Source organism: Typopeltis vanoorti, chromosome 24 (genome assembly GCF_054136105.1).
Source record: "Typopeltis vanoorti isolate ZY-2024b chromosome 24, IOZ_Tvanoo_1.0, whole genome shotgun sequence".
In the NCBI taxonomy this organism is placed as follows: Eukaryota; Metazoa; Arthropoda; class Arachnida; order Uropygi; family Thelyphonidae; genus Typopeltis; species Typopeltis vanoorti.
In genome coordinates, this window is record NC_143572.1 from 31,568,762 (window position 1) to 31,593,920 (window position 25,159).

General features: G+C 34.3%; 1 protein-coding gene across 1 annotated transcript in view; it reads right to left on the minus strand.

Annotated features, from left to right (window-relative positions):
• The window catches only part of LOC150093076 (very long chain fatty acid elongase 7-like), a 124,439-nt gene that overhangs the window by 77,882 nt on the left and 21,398 nt on the right, over positions 1–25,159 (minus strand). Inside the window, exons 2-3 of the mRNA XM_090414149.1 lie at positions 11,135–11,325; positions 6,337–6,417 (exon numbers count right to left, since the gene is read on the minus strand). Of these exons, the coding sequence (XP_090270275.1) occupies positions 6,337–6,417; positions 11,135–11,325 (272 nt within the window). The remainder of the gene's footprint in view (positions 1–6,336; positions 6,418–11,134; positions 11,326–25,159) is intronic.

The window sequence follows — 25,159 nt, forward strand, 5'->3', positions numbered from 1 at the left end:
TGTTCACCCTGTGTGTCAACAAGAAATTGAAAAATATGATCTGACCAAATCTCTTATTCACTAGATTAATATTCTTGAATTAAATAACTTTCTTTTTAGATAATATTAATCTTAATGACGTAATACGTAAAATACATCAATGAACAACTAAGTGTTAATCTCCATACATCTTTCAAAGGCAGCGGTGAATTTAGTCGGTGTGTCATTTAAATACGACATAAAGTTTTTGTTGCCTTCGAACAGAAGTGGAAATTTGGAATTAAAAAATAAATGAAAAAATGAAACTTGCAAAATTAATTCGGAACAAAAAAAATCGAACTTAACTCTCGATGTCTCCAAACCCTAACTCTAAACTTTCTTTCTTTAACATAAGCAACGAAGCAGATGAATTTTATTCTATGATCCAACTTATCAAGAAAGATTAAATGAGATGTTCGCCATTTTTTCTGATAGATTTTTATATTCATCAAAGGATTTAATATAACAGGATCGAATTTACAACTTTTATATGTAAGAGAAAGAATGATGTTTTACGACACCATTTTTAAAATTGCCTTTGGTTTCATACGAGTTCCTTAATGAGTTTTTGAAATCAATTTCCATTAGGAATTTTGTAAAATATATCAAGATATTGACCCAATCAATTTCATCTTATCCTTACTCTAGAAGGAATCTCACCATCACTCCAAGCACGTTTATCATTGTTTATCATCGTTTGTCGCTTTTGTCATGTCTCATTGTCTGATGACAAAGAAAATTGTAGAAAGGAAGCTACCCTTGTTTACAGCTAATTATGACATTGATAATGTCACTGGCATAAAACAATCCAAAGTCATATTTAGAAGTCGTATTATATACGAAACAAATCATAGTCCAGCAAAAAAGTCAAAGATACAGTGCTTAGTTCATCAGACAACTTAATACTATCCAATATATCTATATTGCCTCCTCTCGCTATGGGATCTTCTAAACTGCACTTGAGAGAACGACAGATATGCAATACTCTCTGTTGAGTACAGGTATATTATATGTGTAGAATTACAAGGCAAGTGATTATGACAAGCTGAGGAGTTAGCTCGCAGTAGTGCTATGGTATAATAATTTGGAGGTAAGAGATGTTCGTGCATTGTAGGTGATCAAGAGGTGTTTGAAAAACAGTATCAGACTGTATCCCCACAGTCAGAAGGATAAATCAGGCAGGAGTTAAAAGGATGAATAACATCATTAAGCAGAGCTTCAAACACAGAAAAGTTGAAGTATAAAGAAAAAACAATGATCAGCATGCCCGTGAGCTGCACAAGGCACAGCCAGGAAGGGTGATGTATGTGGTAAGGAAGGCTAAAGCTAATTATCAAAGGAGGCTAGCTGATGAGTCCTATTATCCCTAAAGAATGCTACGAAAGTAAATATAGGGATGACCATGAAAGGATGTATTTCACAAGGTGGAAGGGAATAGAAGCAAACCAAATAGCGAAATTACTAAACGGGCGTTTTTCAAGGGAGGGAGAAGATATGGAGGGGGTTAGAATATTACAGAACCTCAATATGAACACACCATGGGATTAGATTGTATATCGGGGTGTGCATTACGAGAATGCGCATCGGAATTTCCAGCTCCTCTAACCAAGCTTTCCAATTTAACCCTCTGGATCCAAGCAGTGGTAGTTAAGGCATTGGAGAAATTGGTAAAGAAAGAATTCAGGAGTTGTGGATTGGAATCTAATTCTTTATAAGAAGCAACATGGTTTTGTGAAGAGTAGGTTTTCCCTTAATAATTTGCTTATTTTTTATAATAAAATAACAATGGAGTTAGATAAGGGAAATGGCTAATCAGTGATACTGCTGGATTCTGAAATGGCATTTGACAAGATTCCACATAGAATTCTGCTGCAGAAATTGGAGTCATGATAGTGGATACGAATTGAATAATTTGGAGGGTGGCTGATAGACAGATAACACAGAATGGTTTATTGAAGAGTTGAATCCAAGAGAGGGCAGGTGAATTGTGGTTTACCACTGGGCTCAGTAGCTGGTTCTCAGTTTTTTAATATGGGCATCTGTTACACAAGAAATTATTTGAAGGGAGAAAGATTTAAGAGTTTGTTGATGATAAACTGGGAAAAGAGACAGTCACTGAAGATGATATGGAGATCCTGAAGGATAGCTTAAATAGCTTAGCAGTATAGGCAAAGGTAATGACTGCCATTTTAATGTGGTCAAATGTCGGTGATTCAATTAGTGAAGAAGAGATCACACGGTTGTATACTATATTAATGAAATTGAACTGCAGGAATCTGATGAGGGCAAGGACTTGGGGAGGTGATTGTGCACAGGTAATTATAGATTAGTAGAGAAACAGCACATCATATTACTTCGGTCTTGATGCACACGCTAACAAGCAGCGATAAAGATGTTATTGTTCCCCTTTATAAGCCTTTAATAAGACGACATCTGGACTTCTGTTCACAGATCTAGTCACCCGGATTCCGTTAGATGAAAAAGTAGCAGAATAGATCCAGAGGCGAGTGACTAAGATTGTGGCAGATGGACAGATATCGGGTCTCACGCCAGGTCTACCGAACGCTGCCTATATAGAGTAAAGGTCTGCGGGGTTCAGAAACTAACTGAAAGGTAAAAAACAGAAAACATCATAGAAGGATATAAGTTATTAAAGGAGTTTTGTGGAATTGATACTGAAGACTTTTTTCAGTACATTGCAAGAAGAAAGAAAAAGGGAAAATCACGTATGGAAATTGTATAAGCGCATGGTTTGCAAGACTGTTAGGAAGATTATTTTCTTGGAGGTTGATGAATGAATGGAATAGGTTGCAAGGGTGATTGTGGCAGCTTCGTCAGTGGAAGAGTTTAAGAAGATGTATACGGTACTGTGTGAACGGAATCTCTAGAAACGAATCTTCTAACTCCCTGAAGATATCTGTATAATAATAATAATAATAATAATAATAATAATAATAATAATAATAATAATAATAATAATAATAATAATCCCCACCCTGCAGGAGCACAGCCTTGTCGTGGCGGTGGGGCTTGCGTGCTTCAGTGATGTTGAGAGCTATTCTGGCGGTAGCATAGCTTTAAGCTGGGCCACCCTTGTCAAACAGGTCTCAACTGAGGAATCAGACTAACCGTGTTCCATCCCCCATCTTAATGGTGAAAAGTAAAAAGAGATCCATACTGCATCAGTCGACATCCTGGTCATCAAGGACTGCGTCAGATGTTGGGGATCCGGAGCATCAGGCGACTAGCGGACTACGGGACCCAGCTCTCCTTGCCGGGGAATCAGGGCAGGAAGCTGAATAGCGACTAGAAGAAACCAGACGTAAACCATGGACTGTAGAAGAAAACAGAGAAGATACGAAACGTTTTTGCAGATCAACACCAGAAAAACGAGATTTCAGAAAGCGTATGCATTTAATTTGGAAACAAAAATTCCCATAATCTGCAATAACTGAAAAAGACTTATGGGTCAAACGAATTTCATTTTCCGTAACAAAATATTTACTGAACTTGAGCTGCAAGTGGTACGTAATAAACCAGCAACTCCAGTAATAGCAAATCATCAGGAGGTTGCTATATCCTTGAATTTCGAATTCAACTCAGTAAACATCAAGCTGACGACATACATCAGAATGTTTGGCAGAAGTGCAATGTAAAATGAAATCTGGGATATTGGAACCTATGAACTCCACAAATGACCGTATAAGACTTATAAGACTACCACCATTAAAAGCTTTACATAAATCTAAGCAGCTCCACTTAGACCCAAATGCTGTGATTAAAACTATCACAACCAACAACGTAAAGAAAACACATCAGCTCCTATACAGCACAGTCTATATTATTATAGTGAATCTTGGTTGAAAACCGCAAGAGCAAAAGCCGAAAATGAAACAATCTGCACCATGGAAAATCCGGTTAGAAAGAAACGTCAACAAAAGTCGAGCTGATTTGACTAACTTAAACTTAAAGAAGGACGGGTGGAAATAATAACATCAAACACAAACTGATTAACACGTAATTTGGCCAGGAAAACAATTGCTGAAGTTACTGAAGAAGTTAAACAAAGAATTATAGCGACTGCACAGTACAATAAAATATATGAAGCAAGAATAAACCAATTTGTAGAAAATATGTCGAAATTGCATATTTTGCAATTTCAATTGCAACGATAGAACCAACCAATGGGATAATCCTATTGAACACAATAAAGATGCTTCATGGATTAAGGAAATAGAATCAGAAATGAAACAGAAACAAATGCAACATGTCGTCATTAATGAAGAAATGGTTATTGCACAAGCTACAAAATTAAAAAAAAAAAAACTGGAGTGCACCAGGCAAAGAAGAATTACACGGATTTTGTTTAAAGCATCTAACCAGTCTACGTGATCAAATGGCAGAACAATTTAATTATTTGTTGCAGTCAGGCTCCATGGAAGACTGAATGATATCTGGGCGCACTTTTTTTCTTCAAGTAACTATAGCCCAATAACATGCCTACTAACTATGCTTAAGTTGTTCACTGCAATCATAGCAAATTCCATATACCACATATTAAACCACTACTTATCCAATGATATTCTCCACTCGAACGTTAAACAACAGGCAGCAGCAGAATACACCAAAAGAGTTATAAATATTCTGAAAGCAAAACTAAATGAAATAAACACAATTAGAGCAAAGAATTCTTGGACTATACCAGTGATTCGATACACATTTGGACAAAAGAAGACCTGGACAAACTAGACTGCAAAACTAAAAAACTAATGACTATGCATCATGCATTACATCCATGAAATGATGTTGACCGGTTGTACCCACCAATGAGAATAAGTGGACTGAGTCTTCTGCAAGTGAGATAGCCTCTAAAAGAAGAAGAAATTACCTTAAAAAGTTAGCTCGACAATAACTCTGAACACCTTACCCCATATGACCTACAAAAAACAGCATTACTTGGAACAGTCCATATTTTACGACGCTACCTGACAGAACATTCTTAGATTCTCGGGTAGAATCTGAATTGTTCTGTATCACAAGTCAAATTATTGTTTAAATAATGTTGTTAAAATCTTGTTTTGACTGTGTATCAATTATGTGAATAAATAATAATAATAATAATTTTTTATTATTATTTCTTAGATAAATTAGATACATTATTATGAACACAATTATGCATAACAAATACTTTCTCGTACATAAAGTTTTTTAAATAATAATAATAATAACAATAACTGTTTACAACGTATATTATTATAAGTATACATAATGATGATTATTACAGATGTTTCTTTGCAATTTTACACTTTATATATACACTATCAATGGATATAATCACTCTATATTGCATACGTTTGTTACAGTTATTACATACATTACATACATTTGATTACATATGATACTTACATTACATGCATTTGGTTACATATTTGATACATCTTGGATGAGAACTAATTTCTCTGATTTCATCCTCGAAGCTTATATGTAAGCTTATCTGAGCATAATAATAATAATAATAATAATAATAATAATAATAATAATACCAACACTGAATTAGAAATTTAGCAAATTTTTACTTTACCTATAGGCATGCAGCTGCCAATGTCGATCCTCTTCAATTCCTTGCAGATAGGTCGGTGAGATATTGGTGAGGAACAGCCTTCATTAAATGCTTCGGTCAAATGCTGCACGCACACGCACACGCACACACAGGAAGTTTTGTTTGTCCGTACAACCCTTCTCAGTCGACGGCGATTTCGTTCCTGACAGACTGTCTTAGGATCACAGTTACATTTCTTAGACAAGCAAAAGAAGGGTAATTTTTCCACTGATAAGACATCCAGGCTATGTCACTTTTTGAGAAACGAGGCCGTTCTGCTGTTTTCAAAATTGTCGCTCGAGCCAGACGTGTACCCACAATAAGCCCTTTTTCGAATCTAAAAAATCCGTTGTTTTCCGATTGTGATTAACACTATTGACAATTGCTGATCACAGCATTCTTAAATTGTTTCCTATAGCACGTGGTGATGCATATAAGCTGCGTAAGTGACCTTTACGTATATCTGCATAAAGGTTTCTAATTCGGTGGCCGGTATGTGTAATAATAATAATAAAACTTTAGAATTCCGAGCATTAAATATACTACATATACCAAGTTGGAGTTATCAGATTGTAATTACAGTAGTTAGCAATTTAGAAGTTTCATCCATCTAAAATATCATTTTACATATAGTTCTAAAATTATAAAAAAATTAAGTCTTGCATCAAGAGGAAACATTCGTCTTTTTAACTATATCTTGGCTTTATTCCTTTACTTACTCTTTCAACTCCATAAGGATGCTTGCTGTTAACTGGTATGCAGAAAAATTTCTCTCTATAACCCAGAACTGCATATGAGCTCTAAAGGATAAAAATCAGTATTTATTTCATATGCTTAACACTTAAATTTTATAATAATACAGATTCGTTTCCACTTTAAATTTTTATAACATTTCCAACCAGAAATTAAGCAAAGCTCTAGTGCAAAGTGTGATGGGCATGTGTTAAATATGGATAAGTCAGAATTACTGCTGCACGGCAGTGTTTTAAAAAGGGTGGTATCCGTATCTTCAGGGGATTGCGAAAAGCCTTTATGATGATACGAGGCACTTTTCATTTTATTTTTTTTAAGTTTTCATCATCATCATCATTATTTACATTTATATTTATTTTATATTTTATATTGTCTCCGTATTTTTGCAGATAAGTGCCGGTCTATTCAATAATTATTTTTTGTTAAATACAATATCTAAAGGAAGAAAACAAAATAGGTCCCATCTATCGACTGACCTCCGTTTGGGTCGCATTCCAGCTGCATGATTCGAACTGCTTGGGTTCGAAATTTCTTCTTCTTCTTCTTCCTATCATGGATTATAGGTAAGTGACATCGAATTCTTCGTCTACCAATTCTTCATTTTCCATTTATTTTATATCCGTATAGTATTTGGCAGTCTTCTATTTTACATTCCATTTAGATGCTGTATCCATTTTTGTTTATATTTACTTATATAGTAGTATATAAGTAAATATAAACTGGTTTTATATTCTGGGATTGTAAAATTTCTTCATTTGTTTTATGGTCCCACTTGGTGTATCCAGCTGTTTTTCTGGGAAATTTCATTTGCGCTGTTTGAATCTGTTTTTCATTCTTCTTTCTTATGATCCGTTTTCACTTCCATGTAATAAAGCTGGTTTAGACAGGACGTTATATAGTCTAATTCTCGTGTGAATTTGAACCAGGAATGGCTTAAATATATTATTCATTATGGCGTTTACTTTAACAGAATTTCATATTTTAATGTCTGCATCTTTGTTATCTTCATTGATATGTCACGTCTCACGTATTTGATAGTATTCACTTGCACTAGTATTTTATTATTCATGACTGTTTTTATCTTACTGGGTTTTCTTCGAATACCATTATTTTCGTTTTTACTTTTAACATTCTCATATTAAAGTGTTCTGAAATTTACTTTAATGATTTTAATGATATTATCATCTTCTGTTGTAGCTAATACAATTTAATTATCTGTAAATGACAGTGTATTTACCCTCATTTGGGGGTTTGTTTGTATACCATGCGTTTGTATACCATATTTATATAAAATGAGTTATGCTATACCCGTGTTGTTATAATTTTATTTATATATATATATATATATATATGTGTGTGTGTGTGTGTGTGTGTGTGTGTGTAAACAGTAGACGTGATAGGATACATCCCTGCCGTACTCCTCTTGATATATTTCCATGCTGATATTCTTTCTAATTTGACTGTTATTTTATTTTCTGTGTAGATTTCTTCAACAGACTTTAAAAGCTGGTTTGGCATATTTAGATTAGTTAATGTTTTAAATATTTTTTCTACTAATTTTGTCAAAACCTTTTTCATAATCAATGAAGGCGATGTGTGTTTCTTTTTGAAATCCTCTTCATTTTTCTATTAATAATTTTAGAGTAAAAACTGAATGTATTCAAGATCGGCCATTAGGAATTCATTTTGTTCTTCTAGTAGTTGGTCATCTATAATTCTGTTTACTATCTCTTTTAAAATTTCTTCATATATTTTGTATCATGCATTTAGCAGACTAATTTTCTTGTAGTTATTTCAGTCATCATTATTTCATTTTTTTATAAATTGAGATAACCAGTGCTTTTTTCCAAGAGTGGAGTTTTCCTCAGAAATCCAGACCATGCTAAAGTATATCAGATTAAATTTCTCACCTACATTTTGTATTAATTCATGTTTATATTGTCTTCTCCTGGTGTTTTCCTATTTAAGTTTAATTTCTAGCATCGTAATACATCATAAGTTCAAAGACTCCGAAAACAATTTTGCTAAATCTATTTGTATTTTAACTTTTCTTTTAGTTTTTCTTCATATATTTTATTTTATAGGTTTTTGGTCGTGGCTTAGTTATGTCCTTTGCTAAATCATTTAAAAATTGTTCCTTTTCTCTGTACGTTTTTTTTTCTTATGTTTTGTTTAGTTTTTTTTCTTTTGTTTTGTTTTGCTTGTTTTTTTTTTCTTCAACTGTTTTCAAATTGAACTGTTTGTGGTAACTTTCTATTTTCATTATTGACTTTTCTATATCTTTTCTCAGTTATGTAGTCCTCTTTTTCTATTCCATTTACTCTTTATTCCTAAGCCTTCTGTTGCCGCTCTTATCAGGATTTGTTTCAGATTTCTCATTCTTCTTCTGTGTCATTTGATTAATGTATGGTTTGTGATTTTAAGTCAGTGTATTTCTAATATTGTTGCCTGGTATAGGGATCTTGCAATGAATAAATAAATGAATAAGAACACAGTTGGATATAAAGCCTCCATGTACTATTACATCTAGAATTAACTCGACCAATTTAAAATTTTCGATAATGTAGTCACTATCAATTACTTACATCCTCTGGCTGACCACGTACAAGGGACGTCTAAAATGTTCTCAGTTAGATCTGCAAAATGCAGCTGCAATCACCTCTTGATTCGAAGTTAAACTCTGACCAGCGAGGAAGATTTTTATTTTAGTTATGAGACGAGATAGAAGTCAGAAGGAGTCAAATCTTCCTCGCTGGTCTGAGTTTATCTTCGAATCAAGAGGTGATTTCAGCTGTAGAGGGGTATTTTGCAGATCTTGCTGAGAACATTTCAGACGACCCTTGTACGTAGTCAGCCAGAGGATGTAAGTAATTGATAGTGACTACATTATAGTGGAATTATAGAGGAATAGGGTGGATGTTCCAACAGAGTTTAGATCCCTTAATTTTCACATTGCCAAAACAACTTTGTTGGCAGGTGCATTGTCCGGATGAAAGATGATTTTTTTTTCTTCTGCAAATCGGGTCTTTTCTCACGAATTTTTTCGTCTCGTTTGGTTAAAAGATCGGAATAATATTGCCCGGTTATTGTTTTACCCTTTTCAAGATAATTAATAAAAAAATGCATCCCAAAACACCGCTTCCATGATCTTGTCTTCTTTGGCGCTTAACAACCGGCTTCTGTTCATTGTTTTGACTGCTCTGTTTGGATTCTTGTGTGTAATGGTGAATCCAAGTCTCATCCATAATAATAAATCGACGCACAAGATTAGTTTTATTCTTGTTAAAACGCTCCACGCACTGTTCAGAGATTTTCATGCGAGTGCGTTTTTGATCTGCTGTGACCAAGCACGACACCCATCTTGCGCAAAGCTTTTTCATTTGTAATTCTTCATGCAAAATATATCCTACACGTTCTTTTGAAATGCCTATAGGCTCACCAATTTCACGCACTTTGACTCGCCGGTCATCCAATCCCATATATCGTGCACTTGATCAATGATTTCTGGTTGTTACACTTTTTGGACGTCCTTCACGTGGATCATCTTCAAGGCTGGTACGACCATGTTTAAACTCTGCAGCCCATTTCTTAATTGTCGAAAACGAAGGAGAAAAGTGCCCATAAACTTTCATGAACTTCGAATGAATTTCTTATGGCGTTAAACCTTCGTTTACAAAAACTTTTATAACCGCACGATACTCAATTTTATCCATTTCAAGGGATACAGACAACACTTTTGCTTCGCTTCAGACAGCTGTATAAAACAAATTACTTGACAGAATGACTTGCAATTTCACATGGATGCTTATGACAGATGTACCAACTTAGAAAAAAAATTTTACCGATAGTGTTGTTATCTATGTTCGAGGCCGAGAACTGTTCAGACCAGTTCTAACAGTCTTAGGGTGTTAGGGTTATACCACTCATACCACTCATTCAAAGTTTAAATTCAAATATTTCAAATTACGGGATCGGAACCATCCGATAAAATAAATTTCGTTAATGTATGTATGAAATATATTTAATAATTAATAATTAAATGAAATAAGTAATGCTTTAATACAGAAATATATTTAATAACTTTTTAAAAAATCACGTATTTGTAAGTTATTATAACAAATTTTAAAAAAGTACTTAAATAAAGGTTTCTCAGTGAAATATAATATTTCTGTATAATATATAATATTAAATATATTATTTATTATTAAAATATTATACTATGAATATAATATAATATAATATAAATGTAATAAAACATAACATGTTTTGTTTTTGGACAATATGAACAAATTGGCCAGAAATAAAAAAAAGGCTGTTACATGTATATAATTTACGAGCATAAGAGACTTACTTTGTTTTGGTCGTAATTCTTATCAAACCAAAAAAAAAAAAAAAAATTCCACTTAAAGAATTCTCAATCATCCATTTAAGTGGAATTTCTTTGTTTTCTTTGGTTTGGCCACCTAGCCTCTATCATTACATTGCAAAACGCTGAAATAACTATTTCAATTTTGGATCTAGCGTCTTCATCCATGCTGGTATTCTATCATATATGATCAATATTATTTTTTAAAGACAAAAATATGGAGATCAGTTCATTGATCTCCATATTTTTATCTGAAACACTCAGAAACAGAAATTCATCGAATGGTAACTGGCCTAAAACTTTGAAAGAATAGCATTTCATCTTAAAACAAACTATAATTGCTCAGCAATTATAGTTTGACAATCTCACTCTAAAACTTGATCAATATCAATACGTACCTCCAAAGTCGTTCCTATACTTATGACTACCATGACAATGTTGTAAATGATCATCAGAGGCCTAAGTTCGAATGGACGTTTGTTTTTCATAAGCGCTGGACCGACTACATTAGATAGCAGCCAATAGCAGAGGGCAATGAGAAGTATGGCATTCGAGCTGTTCATCAATGGATATCCTTTTAAATGTTCGTCTAGATACATCCAAAATGCATTTCAATTATAAAATGCAGAGAATATAATTGTTTTATAAAATACAACTCTAAATTTGCGGATATGTTTAGATATACAGATGAAGTCCAAGTTTGTGCTAGCGAACACTATCATCATAATTAATTTAAAATTCTTGAAATGTTTAAATTAATTTTAATATTCATTATCTACTACGTTTAATTTGCATTTTACAAGCAGCATAAGAACTTATTCAATTTATTTTTTCTGTCTGTGTGTCTGTTCTTCTCATCGTTTGCATGTCATTCAAAATCTTATCTAGACGGATCTTTTGGTATTCGAAATCCGCGCAAAAAGGTTGTGGAGAAATTTCATTTGTTTCAATCACACAATTTTCAAAGTACAAAGGGAGAAAATGAACGAAACTGTACTTAATATTAGTATTCTGCTCTAACAGGATGTAATTAATAAAATTTATTATTTAGATTATAAACAAGACTAGTATGATAAAATATTTAAGATTGACCAAGTTACAAATATATATCAAAGTCGAACCGTAGAACTAACACTATTACTAGAATGTGCACGCACGCACACACACACACACACACACACACACACACACACACACACGCACGCACGCACGCACGCACACAATTACTGTTCATTTATTTAGTATATATATATATGTAATAATAAAATTAAAAATAAATCCTCTAGTCTTTTATTTCCAGAAGGGAGTAGGCGCAGGTCTTTTAGCCGTAACTTTTTTTTTTTTTTTTTTTTTGCAAATTAGAGGGAGAAGCAAGGCCAGGCTCATCCTCATCACTGAAAGCTGAGCCCATGAATATAGGTGAATCTATAAGCATCAGGGCGAAAGAGTACAGCAGACAACTCCACCACCATGTCTAAGTCCTAACACTCGTAATAATAAATATTTTTTTTAAAAACACTTTATTATGTCTTGCATACATATAATAATTACATTATAAAATTACAAAAATTACAAAATTTAAATATTCTAAAAAGTACATACATACATATAATAATAATAATAATAATAATAATAATAATAATAATAATAGTATTTTTTAATTCAAGATTTTTAGTATTAAAATTATGATTTCATATTATGCATTTACAAAACATGTTGTTCTAGTTTTTTGTCTTTTTTTTTAACAATGAATTTCATACAAATTTTCTATTTTTTGTATATTGTGTTAATAATAGTTACTATAGAATAGATGATAATTTATAGTTAGCAATTAAATAAGATTACATTTTAACAGCATTTATAGCATAACAATAAGTTATATATATTTGACAATTTTTTTTTGCTTTTAATGTATTTAAGCGCTGTAACTGTAACAGCACTTCAGTAATTTTTTTTTCTTTCTATTGATCTCGGTTGATATGTAATGTCTCAGCTTGCATCCTCGAAGCTTTTTAATAAGCTTATCTGAGGATGACACCGATTAGATATTTTTTATTGATTTGATTGCTGTGTTGGAAGTATTTGAGATTTTATTGATTTGAGAGGTCAAATAAATAATCTGAAAGGTCTGATCAAAGTGAAATTGCGGATATATTCTGAGGTTATTACATCCGACTTGATGGTTCACATTCGTTTTTGTTATGGTCTTCTTTTGGAACTAATTTGGAGACTTTTTTTTTCACTGTGGCAGCCTTTCTATGTCTTGTGAGATTTTGATTTGTATCGGCTTTGAAGTTTGTGACTTCCTCAAGAATATCTCAGCATCTCTGATCCACAAAAATTGGTAATTTGTTTTCTGTTTTTGCTTTTCTTGCTTCGTACAACAGATTCTGATTGAATGTTAAATATTCGGATAGGTAGATTGGTGTGTTGTCTTGCAGTGCGTTCAAGTCCTTGGCAACTGTTTTTATCTGTCTGCTGGCTTTTATGAGATTGTCTCTTGTGAATTTGCTTGTAAGACGAACTATGTCTGGTGCGGGTCTTTGCAAGCCTTGTTTTTTTAGCTCTTCCTAGGAGTCCCATTTACGGTTAGAATGTCGTTAAGCTGTAGGGGGGATATCAATTGCAGGGTACTAATTTTAAAACTACGTCTCTGAGGTTTTCTGTGGGTGCAGTTTCAGGAAGACCGTTTATGACAAGATCTTTATGTTGTTACTGATTTAAACGTTCGTTGTAGTTTTAGGGAATCAAGTTCTTAACGGAGTTTGGATGTCTCTTTCATTAAATTGTGCTGCCTGTCAGTTACTGTTAATGCTGATTTTAATGTCCTTTATCGTTTGCAACACTTCTATCACTGCTAAATTATTGTTTGACCAAATCTTCATATTCGCTAGATTTGTTTGTTATTTGTTCGTTCTGTTTGTCAAAGAGTTCTTGCACAAGACCTACTAAGCTGGCTTGTATAGTCTCTAGACCGTTTTCTATTAGTATATTTAAGGAGTTCAAATTATAGGACTCACCTGTATTTTTTTTCTCTGTTCAGTTCGTCGTGTGATTTGGCCTCTGGTATAATCGGCTGCGTCGTAGATGGCTGCCTTAGGTGAGTTTCTTTGTTCTCCCTGCAGAGTAGGCACTTCAATTCCTGGCGTATTTCATTGGATTTACGTTGCCAGGTTTTTTCTGAAAGGCCGGCACAAGTAAAGTGTAGAATCCTACTGCATTTCCTACAGGTTATATGATTTCCGTCGGACAATAAATCCTTCAGGCATTTGATGCACTTCATGGTTCACCTTTCTTCCCTTGAGGAATTATGGTATAATTGTAAAGATGGCGACGTCCTTTGTTCTTCGCTCGATGTTGACCACGGTTCTCTCTGTTCATTTTTCAGCACTTCACAATTTGGTTTCTTCTTAGCCGATTTCGGTGAATTTTATATCACTGTCTTTTGCATGACAAGTAGAGTTACTTAGGAACACTTTCAGATTAAAAACAGGAGTTGGAACCACTTTAAAACTATAAAAACGGGAGCAACGATATCGCCGTGCGCCCGTTCCTATGCCTACACACCGCCCTCTGTCTCAATAATAATAATAATAATAACAATAATAATACTAATAATAATAATAAATAAATAAATAAATAAATAAGCTCTTCTGACATGTACTTCATTAATATACTATACGTGTGAAGCCTATCGTGGGTGGGAATCAGAAAAAAAAATTCATCTAGTCAATAAGATATTATTAATAACAGTTCATGAACTTTTCTTCACCAAGAAGAATACGATTCTAAAATCAGAAATCACGTTGATATCTTACTGTGCGTAACTAATTCGAAATTGTATTTAAAAGTTCTTGCATGAAGAGGATGCAATATAACAGTTCGATATACTTTGCCAATGCAAATTACCCTATCGAATGAAGCATTTTTACTAATTTGACAATATAAGGTAAAAATAAATAAATAAATAAAATATGTGCCATATTTTTAGACTCGTCAAAATATTTTAATTTTACGAAACTCAAAATGTATAATTGGAAATTTAAAAATATATATATATATATATATCAAAACGTTTTAAAAATGTTTCATTATTAAAACTAAGACATTCTGTGAGCTTGAAATATGGCTGTAAATTCAGTCAATAAGAAAAGGCTAGAGAAGAGTATTGTTGTTATTGTTGTTGTTGTCCTTAGGTTAATCTATGTACTTAAAAGCCTAGAAATATGGGAAAAGTAGATACTCTTCTCGAAATAGCCAGTATATAAGTTTGCGTACAAGTTTGAAATCTTTAGCCTTTATGACGAGGCTACGTATAGAAGTATCAGAGGTTTACAAAAGGCATTATGGCGGATTGTTCTTGAAGAGATGAGAGTTCCTAAACCGTTATAAGTTCAACAACATATTCCCAAAGTTCATTACTTTAAAAAAAAATTAAGACTGAACACGCAAAGAGGATTTGTTATAAAGCTAAATGAGAACTTCTCCAAGAACGAATTGTAGACACCAATGTCCATAGATCAACTGAATTCCCATAAGGCTTATTTATCCGTCAGAAGAAATCGCAGAAAATAACTCTTGGCAACACATTAAGATTATGCTCACCCCCCAAGCCACTAACACCCAGGACAGAAATAAATTAAAATTAATTATAAAAATTGATGCATTGAAAGTAGAACAAAAAAAGTAATCTAAACCTTCCTCATCCTCTCACCAAGATTATAATCAACACGTCCGCTTGCCATCTTTCAAACACAGAAACAGATTTTCTCAACAAAAGGTTTTAACATTGCAATTTTCCCTCGTCGTATTTCTAAAGAACTTTTATTATTCAAAGCTGAAAACGCTGTTTCCTTCCTTCCACCTCAGGAAGATATATTAATGCGAGTAGAATCTATCTTCGCTATTAACCAAACAAAACCACCTAGCAGTAACGTTACCAAAGCAGATCTCTAAGCACTAAAAATTTAAAAGAAAAAGGAAAATATTATAATCCTTCCTGCACACGACGGAAATGTCCCAGTTATCCTAGATACCGAAGAATATTATTGCACAATACGGAGTTACGCGATACAGATACTTCAATCTTGAGAATGATCCAAACCGAACAAATAACCTCCTCAAGACTACTTTTGAATTCTCTAGAGAATTAAGATTCTCTCTCTCTCTCTCTCTCTCTCTCTCTCTCTCTCTCTCTCTCTCTCTCTCTCTCTCTCTCTCTCTCTCCGGTCCCTGTATCACATCGTTTCTCGCAAGTGTGGGCTTCCAAAAATACACAAAGAAAATACCCCACTAAAAACACACTATCATTTACAGGTTCTTCTAATTCTTACATTAAGAAAGCCGAACACTGTTTCCATGATTAAAGATATAGATCTACAAAAAAAAGTTGAAATCTTAGCCAGCTTTAATGTTACTTTTCTCTTTACTGATGTACCCAAAGAATAAGTATTAGTTCCTCCATAACATGAATTATCTAAAAATCATTAAGTTCTTGTATAAATTCAAGCTATTTCATTTTTGGAAATTTTTGGAATTTTCCAAAAGATTTCCAATTTTGGAAATCTTTTGGAAAACTCTTGGAGCCATGGTCCAGATTCACTCCAAGAGTACTCGAATGACCTTAACAACCAACATCCTAGGATAAAATTTACAGGCTAACTAGAAGTTAACAGTTCGCTTTGCTTCATTTTCTTGATGTAAAACTTACTCGTTCATTTAAAAAATTAAAATCTCCATACCAACAGATATCTTCAATCTCAGTCTCATTATTATCCACTCCAAAAGTTTGGTATTATTTCTTTAGGAATTGTTGCGCGTACTTTCATCAGCAATGAAGAGTTCGACAAAGAATTAAAGCTACTTTTACCAATTTTTCAGAAGAATGGTTATCGTAAAGAGTCGATTTCTAAACTCTTGTTTAATCATTCTACACATCGTGTCGAAGTGTTGTGATGTGAAAGGTTATATCACCATTCCTTATATCAACTCGTTTCTAACATATTGGCAAATATACTCAAGATATATACGATTCGTACCTTATTCATCCCCTTAAGAAAGCTTCGATCCTGGCTTCGACCAGTGAAACATAAACATGACAACTCGAAGTATCCAGGTGTGTACTGTCTTTTGAGTGACTGTAATTCTCCATGTTATGGACAAACAGAAAACCAATCGAGCTTCGTATCGAAGAACATCTCAGAGACATCGCCTATGGTAGAACCAGGGCCACAGTCGTAACCACTCATGGCCTTAATTGTTCTATACCCAATGACAATCACTCAGTAAACTGTACACTCAGTAAACTGGGATTGATCCGATATTATTTAAAAACGCTATGATGAACTTTAAAGAAAAATCTTAGAATCAAAAGGAATTGTATTAAATCCTGTTAAGCCACAACCATTCTGATTCTTACTTATCTGCTATTCAGCTAGGAGAGTCTACTTAGCTCAGTCGCTATAGACGATTCCCGTCCATGACGTAAAGAACCTTTATCTGTTCTCCTTCGACGAAAGGCGAGTTAGCCGCTCTCATACAGAGATAGAGGGTTTTATTCATCGGGAAACGCGGGATTTTTGTCCCTCAGAACAAGCAAACCGTCCCCATGAACACACACGTATTTACAATTATGAATACCTACGACTCAGTCATAGGCCTGATTCGTCGGCTATGTCGGTCCCGAGCTCGGATAAAATGGGGTCATTGGAGAAAGCAATGGTGAAGTAACCAGTAAAAAACCTCACCAGAAACACTGCGTGGCAAGAAAACTTGCCTAAAGTTACCAAGAATCGGACACGGCTGAAGAGTTAAATCATTATTTAGCTATGACAGTCTCGATACAACGTCCTCGTGCACGAGAACAACGCAGATAGTCCTCTAATTCATTCTAATGCGAGCAATCCGGATTAATAATTTGGAACTTTGGTGATGTACCAAATTAATGTTTTTTTTTTTCATATATTTCTTTTTTTACTCTGTATTATGCACCCATCGAAGTCTGCTGGAAAGAAGAAACTGGTAGTACATTAGTTATTTTTAGAAAGACGTTGTATATTAAGGGGCCATGCCTTAATATACAATGCCTTTCTAGTAAAATATATCAGCATCCAAGTTATTTAAATTTTTGTATGAGTTCAGACGACTTACTGTATATGGTTAATGTTTTTCCACTGGTTTTATTCCTTCTAATATTCCATTTTGGTGAAAATTAAGGAAATCTTACAGTTGGAATTCAGTACACATGTCCATACAACTAAAATTATTTTTCTCTGATTATAGTTGTTATTGAAATATTGTAGAGGAATTATCCGTATTCTCCTAACTGGTTTTCCATTTCAGTTTATTATGTTTTATTTATTTTCTCAACTCCTTGTTTCCAAAAGTTGTTCAGTCTTTGTTCTTTCTTCTATATCAGGCCTGCACAACATACGGCCCGCAATGCAATTTATTTTGGCCCGTCTGCCTGATTGAATTATTTAATCATACGGTGGAATATGAAATTAGACGATTTTTTCCTAGCGTTGTAAATTTTTACTAAGACTGCATGTTTACGTTCATGAGATTACTGTCACAATCGTGTTTCTTTCAACTCGACAATAAATTGCATTTGGAGTTATTCCCACTGTCGTATTTAATAACCAATTGTCACAATCGCTTCGAGGTTTTGTTAGCGCTAGTGTCGCTGCGGGGAAATTCAAAGTCACATCTCCGTGATAACGACTTGATGTCTACGAGAACGAGAACGAGAACGAATCGTATTACACAAAGTTGGCCTTGCCTTGACTGGGTTTGGCCATTCATCATTAGTTCTTTGTAATTGATATTGTCAATCTCGACACAATGAACTTAAGTAAAAAGTGTAAAATAGATTCGGAACATCGAGCATTTAACCCTTAATGGACAAACAAATATTTTTTCACGTTGTTTAAGGACAAAATAGTGTGCATTGTTTGCCGGAAATCTATCGCTGTGCCGAAAGATTACAATCTGAGACGTTATTTTGAATCGAAACATCCTAACCTTGACAAGTTGGATTCAAGTGAAAAGCAAATACCTCAAGATAGTGATTAATAGATAAAACTTATTAAATGTAAAAAATAGCACAAACTTATTAAATTATGAAATATGAGCTCATGCTTACCCGGTGTACCAAAGATGGAATCAAAAACGACGATCGAATTCCAGGACGACATATTTTCTAAACGTCAAAATGAAGTATGCTGATTAGTTACAAATGTAATGCACAAAAACACCAGATAACTAATTTTGTTACTGAGAATTTTGTCTATAGAATAATAACAAAACTTACGATACATCGAGATCTACACGTATTTACCATTTCATTCTTTAATATATTTATATCACATGAATGTACTGCTAGGAATATTTTTCTTGTGCTACTTTAGTTATTTAGTAAATACGTAAATACTTTTCTTGTAGTAAAAGACTGTCATCTTTTACTACAAGAAAACTTTCTCGAATATTCGCATACAAAAACAGCCATTTTCGTAACAATAAACTTATTAGGGGGCAGCATTTGAATTTGAAACAACTAAAGAGTTTAAGAACAAAGAGATAAAAAGCAAAATAGAAGAAAGGCTTATGTATTATTGGAAAGCTTATATAGAAAACAAACAATTGTAATAAAAGGATAACGCAATAATTTAAGTTTGTAATGTTAGTAAAATGTAGAAAAGAATAGCATTACTGACACTGGATATTATATCTCGTTCATTAAACGTAGCCATGAGGGAAATATTATTCACCTCCATCGAGCTATGCCTCAGGAAGAAAGACCATTCGCATTTCTTCAGTGCATCCACGATTTAGCAATCTTTGTCCAGGCAAGCAGAGATTTGAGTCTGAAGCAAAGTTTTCTGTACTAAATCACGCTACCGAATTTACACGTTCTCTAGATAAATCAGCCACTATGATCTCTTACCCCATTATTGTTATTTATTTAATTTATTTTATTATTTTTTGAGTGAAACGATTTTCACATTCATGCGATCGTTGCCAATTAACACGAAATAACATTCTATGAATTTTTCCAAGAGTGTGAGTTTAGTATACTGCAGTGTTCTTTATAAATCCTTGCATGCGTTCTTTATTTTAATTTCAAATATCTCATTCATGGCTTGGAACGCGGTGTAAATAGGAAGTAGAAACTAGCACAGTAATACCGTGTGTAGATCATAGATGAGAATGAACGAGTTATCCTTGAAACGATAGCAGTTGTACTTGTTGGAGAATACTTGAAGAAAATTCCACATAAAAGAAGCCAAAGAAATAAAGAAAAGAAGAAACAGGTTTGTGGTGTTGGAAATTACACTGAAATGAGACCTTGCACTGTTCATGTTTTGCAAAGGAATGAGTGCTGCACCTCAGTCAAGTGGTGCCCATGAAAGTACGTTAGAAAAGATACAGAATTTCATCAAGAATTTTAAAGGAATTTGATGTGTTCTATCCTAAACTTCAGAGGAAATTTATGCCCAGTATTTTTAAACACTCAGGAAGTTATTGATGTACTTTTCAGAAAAAGCTACTCAATAATGGTGAACTGCATTATTTTGATGAAGACTGAGGTAATGGCGATCGTTTGGTACTTTGCCTGTATACATTCATATCTCTTTTCTTTTTCTTTTTTTTTTTTTTTGGAATAGGCTGATATATTCTTGCTTTCTTTTATTTATTCGAACAGATGCCAGATCACTACAAAGGATTGTATAGACGACAGAAGAGAAGAGATAGTTCTGTAACACAGTCCTCAAGAACAACCTGAAATATATCATCATAACAATAATCTCTTTTGTGCCTGAGTTATTTATGATCCTTCTGATGATTTTTATTGTCGAAAGCCGATAGGAGCAATATGGTATCCTCTTATGAGTGCGGTTGCTCGTTCTTTGACTTCTTTGGATTAGTGAGTAAAGAAGTATGATGATTTGGTCATCTTCAGAGAAGTAATATAAGTTCATTCACATGAGAGAGAGAAACAACAGATACATGTTTCCGGTGGCTTTTGCTCGGCACCAGTCAGTACATCAGCCAGTCGGAGGCTGGTTTTGTTTTCTGCTATTTCTTCCTCGGAATTAATTGCCTCCATTTGATTTCTGCATAAGCTAAGAAAAGTAAATGTACTCAGAGTAATATTATTATTACGTGACTTCCAAACAGACCAAAGACTCACCGAGGGAGGGCATCTACTCTACAACTCTCTGTCTCGACTCAACCAACTACAACGAACCGCAACTACCATCATCGTCTACACCACCACTAGTATTTTCGCAGCAAATCACAAACATTCATGCCTATCGAGGGATTCGAACTTGCAGCCTTTTGACTGAAGAGCGGATACACTAACCACTCGGCCATCCAGGCTGACCACACATATTACTTCACATATTCTAATCCCGAGCTTAGTTATTCTTCTTCCAATTCACATCGTTTTCCAACTGTGCAGGACAAATACGCTGCAAGCACAACAATATTATCACCAGAAATGAATAAGTTAATAATTTTTGGATAATATTTCGGCCTGACAAAAAGAGAGAGCCCATTATATGTTCTCTTATAGTGAATAGGCAGATACTTTTTATTTGAATACGGAAAAACGTCCTTGTTGTTCCAAAAATGGCTTGACTAATTTTGGTGTTGGTCGAAAAATCTTCCGAGAAACTAAACTCGGCTCGTTTTTCAACCGACATCTTCGTAAGTTTAAAGTTTAAATTAATTGCACTTTCAGTGATGGAATTAATGAATAAATGATGATGATATTTACTCAAACAAAATTCATGAATCGCGTGATTTCCTTCAAAATAAGTGAAGTATAACTTTTACTGTAAAAAAACCTCTAACTTACTTATATTCCAACGTCATCAGTTCTATCAGGAATTCCTGATAGAACTGATGTCGACATGCATCGATGAAAGTCGTCAAAAAAATAAATCTACAATTTGTACATTTATCTTTAATAAACTGTTTTTTTTTTAATTTACAGCAGTTAGACTACTTTTTAGACTACTTCACTTCTCTTTTTACTAAAAGAGAAGTGAAGAAATCAACGTTTATAAATATAAAAAAAAATCTAAAAAAAAAAATATATATATATAAAAAAAAAAAAAAAAGTCATAAATATGATATAATTGTGTGTTTTTCACAACCTTGTAGTTTTATTGGAGATCATGCATAATTCAGACTTGTTTTACGCCATGGCATGCAAGCCATGTTTATCCATTTCAGTAACTTCACTTCTTTCGTATGCCATTCACGTAATATATCGTTAATCCTATCTGCTGAATGCTTGTATTTTAAATTCATACCACGTCTTATTCCACACAGAAGGCACCTATATCGACTATCTTATGCAGGGTCTATTGAAGGTCTCAGTAGGGCAGTGTATACTGGATTATGGATTACCAATTGGTTATTTAAAATAGTTAATCCACTTATTCTTCTATTATAATCGTGATTTTCATAATAATTATCGTAATAATACTAGCATTCAGCAGATAGGATTAACGGATATATCACGTGATGACATACGAAAGAAGTCAAGTTACTGAAATATAGTATTGGGGTTACTTTGAAAGAATGTTTATTCAGGTTTCATTCAAATACTTTATCATCGTTATAATGCTAGTATTGTACGCCCACACTTCATAGAACCGAGCTTGGCAATATGCCAAGAATAGTCAATTTATGCTAAAGGGGAGAAAGAAAAAAAGGATGTACGAATTGGTCACAACACGCGAAATCACGTGCTTTATACTTAAATTTTCCAACTGTTGTACAAACAAAATAGTTACCACTTTAAAAACTACAATGATCATAAAAGAAAAGCTAATTTTCCAACGTATAATAATAAACACTCATCCCATGAAACGTATTGATTATCCTAATATCGGAATGGATTCTCCTTCTTCTGACATGCCCAGAAGTGTCGAAGGGTCTCGCATCTGTGGGCGTACAGTAAATTATAGGTGATTATGACAGAATCCAGTAGCAATATTAATGTAAAACTGACTATCGTGGTGAATAAATTAACATATCCGAATATTTAAGAAATTTCTTAGCAAACAGAGTAATATTGACTAAATACGCTGAATCACTAGACGGAGAATATATCCTTAGAATCAGGGAAAAAAGCATCTAAAATGGTTTTTTCCAAAACTCCGAAGCATTTTCCGTACCTATACCTATACAACTGTGCACTGATGAAGAAGACAAAGTGTTCACACTCCCCCTTCACCTACCAAGAATCGCTCACCCCGTCCCCTCAATTCTTTCTTCAGAAAGTCATCGGAAGTACATCCTCAATAGCTTAGAAAACTGCAAGTGTTTGTCCCTTAAGGTAGCACCATCTGGAAGTAGAGATGTTAGCGGAATTATGTGCTTGCTGAAAGCGATGGCTCATACAGTTGCTACGTTTAGGGTCTATTCCCTACGCTCTCTGGTGGTCATTTTGTGTAACTGGCGTTCGGCAGGTCTATAAGTTACTATATCTTAGAAGATGGGGAGGCAGTTATCTTCATAGCATTTCGCGTACCATTGAAAGATATTTCTCACACTGCCTGTATGAGGAGTGAGGAGTTTGGAAATTACAACCCCGCTCGTGGGACAAACAGCGACTCCAGGCTGGGCTCATTTACGGATGAGCCAAACAAGCTATAGCTTAAGGCCTCACATTACATGGACCTCCTTGGTTAATGTCTTGAATGTAAACGTTAGAGGTTTAGTAATGTTTTGCTTTATTTTCTTCCAATATATCGTGGAATTTGTGTTATATTTTGCGTTGTGTGTGTGTATTTGTAATACATAGCTAAAATAAAAGAAGTGGACTTTACATTATTGCATTTTAAGACAGTTTGATATTTGGAATTGTATAATTGGGAATTTTCTACTTCAAGGGATACCCGTTTACTTCAAGGGCTACAAACAATACTTTTACTTCAGACTGATTTTATTAAGAAATGAGCTGCCGAGTTTAAACCTTTCAGATCCACGTGAAGGACATCCAAAAAGGTGTAACATCACCATAAACCATTGATCAAGTGAAGGACATGGTATTGGATCACCGGCGAGTCAAAGTGCGTGAAATTGATGAGACTATAGGCATTTCAAAAGAACGTATAGGATATATTTTGCATGAAGAATTGCATATGAAAAAGCTTTGCGCAAGATGGGTGCCGTGCTTGCTCACAGCAGATCAAAAGCGTACTCGCATGAAAATCTCTAAACAGTACTTGGAGCGTTTTAACAAGAATAAAACTGATTTCGTGCGTCGATTTATTACTATGGATGAGACGTGGATTCACCGTTACACACCAGAATCCAAAGAGCAGTTAAAATAGTGGGCAGAAGCCAGTTGTTCAGCGCCAAAGAAGACAAAGTCGGTTCCATCAGCAAGAAAGGTTATCATGGGAACGGTGTTTTGGGATGCTAAAGGCATTTTCTTTATTAATTATCTTGAAAATGGTAAAATAATAACTAGGGAATATTATTCCGATCTTCTAACCAGACTAGATGAAAATTTCGTGAGAAAAGCCCTGGTTTGCAGAATCAAAAAATCATCTTTCATCAGGACAATGCACCAGCCCACAAAGGTGTTTTGGCAATGGGAAAATTAAGGGATCTGCACTATGAATTGTTGGAACATCCACCTTATTCCCCAGATTTGACTCGCTCTGACTTCTATCTCTTCACAAAACTAAAACTCTTCCTCGCTGGTGGTCGGCGTGTTTCTTCAAATCAAGAGGTGATTGCAGCTGTAGACGGGGGTAACATCGGGTGGTGACAGGGTTAAAGAATAGTCCCAATGTAGCCCATGCATATCTTAAAAGATGACTAAAATTGGTACCCAGTTCCCCGGGGGGGGTATAGCCGGGTTCCTTCTTGTAAGGTTGGGCGCAGAGCTAATAACCCTATCCTGTAAAAACTCAACTTGTTGAGAAAGCCAAGAGGAAAATTAACCGGACGGACTTCACGGAACAACCTGGACAACAGAAAAAGGATTCTGAATATTGGTTCGGAAGCTGGAATGTCTTGAGCCTGAACAGGGCAGGATCAGCGAAGAGAGTGCGTGAGGAACTATAGAGATAAAGAGTGCGGATAATAGCATTGCAGGAGGTGAGATGGAAAGGAAGTGGCATATTTGATACCAGAAGGCATAGAGGAGATCAAATTTTTTTCAAATGTTCAAATGTTTTCCACATAAGAAAGTACATAAAGCTACTTGGAGACCGGCAGACGGAATAACGTAAAATCAAATAGATCATGTGGTGATTGATAGGCGTCATGTGACACATATCATTGATGTAAGAAGTTTTAGAGGAGCGGATTGTGATACGGATCAGACAAACATACATTGAAAGATTGAGAGAAGAAATAAATATGAAGAAAAAGCGGTCGAATATGCATAT